This window comes from Austrofundulus limnaeus, unplaced genomic scaffold, assembly GCF_001266775.1.
Source record: "Austrofundulus limnaeus strain Quisiro unplaced genomic scaffold, Austrofundulus_limnaeus-1.0 Scaffold53, whole genome shotgun sequence".
NCBI lineage: Eukaryota > Metazoa > Chordata > Actinopteri > Cyprinodontiformes > Rivulidae > Austrofundulus > Austrofundulus limnaeus.
Genome location: NW_013952455.1, coordinates 696,788 through 699,582, shown reverse-complemented (window position 1 = coordinate 699,582; position 2,795 = coordinate 696,788). Strand labels below are relative to the sequence as shown.

The following is a 2,795-nucleotide window of genomic DNA, read 5'->3' as shown; positions in this document are numbered from 1 at the left end:
TCTCTCTCTCTCTCTCTCTCTCTCTCTCCCTCTCTCTCTCTCTCTCTGAGAGCGAGAGCTCTGAAAAGAGCTTCACTGAGTGAGAAATAGTTTTGAGAGCTCAGCAGACAGTTTCACTTTCACTTTCAGTTTCACTTGTTTGCTTTGCTGCTGCCGAGAGCCTGCAGGAGTCATGGGTGGGGTGTGTGGGGTGGGGAGGTGCGCTCCGTGTTGAGGAAGCTCGGCTTAAAGACACGTCCCAGAGGAGTTCCTGGTCCCAAAAGGCGTTTCTGGTCCCTACCAGTCGTTTTGCTCCTCAGCATGGCTCCCTAAAAACGCTGCAGGATTTCTCAGACATGCCTGAATGAGTTAAAGCAAGGCTTTGGACATGTTTTTATGAGAGTATAACATTATAACATGATATAAAACTCAAAAAAGTTGATTTTACATGATATTGCCCCTTTAAAATTATTCAGAATCAGATCAGAGTGCAGCCATTGCCAATATCTTTAGGATCGGTTTCCATTTTTTAGCCATCTTTCAGCCACTGTAAACTCATCTTTGGTGACTTCCATCTTTTCAGGTATCTCTACATATTAAAACAAAAAACGTATTTTATGTTGGATTTAAATAGCTAAAACAAAAATCAAACACTGTGGATTTTTTATTAGTTTGATTTATTGTAAATGTAAAAACAAAGAAAAAAAACCAACTTGGTTGTTTGGTATTTGTTTGGTATTTCCAGTGAAGTGTATTTTAATGACTGTTCTGTGTCTTTGAACTCTCAGCAGTGATGGGGTGCTTAAAGAAATGACTCTGTAGGCAAAATTTATTCTTGAGCAGTGAGGTTTATTCAGAATAACAGCCTAAACCAAATTAAGAGACTTCTGGCCAATTGAGTGAAGTACTCCCCAGAACTTTCTGGGTCATCCCTTCTTATAAGCTTCTACCACACCCAGATGTTAACAGTTCCTTCTATGGTAATGGAGTTTGCTCCTGAAATGTATTTTAAGACACACAAACATGTTTACCACTGAAAGCTGTTTTTTAACAAATGAGCTAAGGATGAGCTCATTCTTCCCATCCTTATMAGGAATTGCTGAGTCATTAATTTAAGAACAAACTGCTTGACTGAATCTGTAGGATGACTTCATACACCTCACCAGTTTTAGTTTGAAATGGAAAAAACCAAAGAGTGAACCATTCCCAGGTTRTAAGGTGATAGTACAGTTTGTTCTTGTTAATTCAAATGTAAAATAAAAGTTGTAGATATCATCAATCAAAATGAGTTATTTGATTTAAAGGAAGCAAAAGYTTTTTTTTTCCTCTATACTTTACAGACAAGTACCGAGCCTCAAGCAGAAGATAGCAGGGAAGTCTCCTCCAACAGAGAAGTTTGCGATCCGTAAAGCCAGACGCTACAAGGCTCCTCACCCAGTCAGGCTGCCAGCTCCAGTTCTGGTAAATCCCACAGCAGAATAAAGACATCCACTCACAGTGATTGTAGTTGGTTGTATAAACAGTATCAGCTGTTTGATTACAGGAGATGATGTACATGTGGAACGGTTTTAGTATGATCAGCAAACAGCCGGAGCTGACTGAGGGCATGATGCAGACTTTAGTGGAGGCAGAGCGCACTCTGCTGGAGTCTCCTGGTAATTTAGCTGGTCCAAAATCAACAGAAGAAAAACAAAAACGTGGCTTCGTACTATTTTAATTACAGCATATCTAATCCACTCTTGGCAGAAAATGAATATGTAACAGATGACCGCTGTTTGATCCACATGCTGAAGGGCCTGTGCTTCAAGAACCAAGGGATACTTCAGGCCGCCGAGGAATGCTTCAACAAAGTTTGTTCAAGGTGAGCTCCACAAGACGCTCGAACAGATCTATCCTTCTTCTGTGAACAAATATCAATCTGWACGTTGCATCTTCAAACAGATTTAGAAACTCTGTCAAGCATTGTTTGTGTGTTGTTGGATTACGATGAGAAGACAAATGATTCTTCAATAAGAAAAGCAAATTTGAATTGACTCCAAAGCAACCAAAATAAAAGAACTGGCCTAAGTTCTTACTATGCTTTGTTTTCTTAGTAACCACAACAATATGCTCAGCTCTCACACAGTGGATATTTGCACAGCAAATATWATGATGTCATCACCTGGAGAAAATACTCAGATTTTAAAGGGGCTGTTTGTTTAACCTACCTGTRCTGCACATCTGCAGTGCAGGGACACAACTTGACCCAGATGTGCAGCAGATGATTTTTATTTTTTTATGTATATATATTTTATTTTCATCTTTCAGTGAAAAGAAGATTAAGTTTGACCACTATCTGGTGCCCAACTCTCTGGTGGAGCTCAGTCTGCTTTATATTGACCAAGGCAGAAGAGACGAGGCCATTAAAATACTGCGGAAAGCCAAGTGAGTTGTTCCTTTACAAACTTGTAGWGTTAATCTTTATTTTCAATACAATTACTTACTTGAATACTAGTACTTGTAAGTACTACATTGTATTAACATGGTTTTCAAATCTCATAAACCCATATTTCATTCATAACGGAACATAGCAAATTAAATTGTACCATTTTAAAGTTTAAATATTTGATATTTACGGAAGCGTATTGCTATCACGCAGGAAAAAAAATCAGAGCGCTATCACGTTATAACGTGATACGTATCTTGTTAAAATGTGATACGTATCTTGTTAAAACGTGATAGTATCTTGTTAAAACGTGATAGTATCTTGTTAAAACGTGATAGTATCTTGTTAAAACGTGATAGTATCTTGTTAAAACGTGATAAGTATTTGTTAA

General features: G+C 38.2%; 1 protein-coding gene across 1 annotated transcript in view; it reads left to right on the top strand.

Moving 5' to 3' along the window:
* The window catches only part of zgc:158403 (tetratricopeptide repeat protein 39A), a gene marked incomplete at its 5' end in the record, with an annotated part of 32,731 nt that overhangs the window by 26,270 nt on the left and 3,666 nt on the right, over positions 1-2,795 (top strand). The window contains 4 exon segments of the mRNA XM_014008830.1: positions 1,320-1,440; positions 1,523-1,634; positions 1,726-1,840; positions 2,287-2,403. Of these exon segments, the coding sequence (XP_013864284.1) occupies positions 1,320-1,440; positions 1,523-1,634; positions 1,726-1,840; positions 2,287-2,403 (465 nt within the window).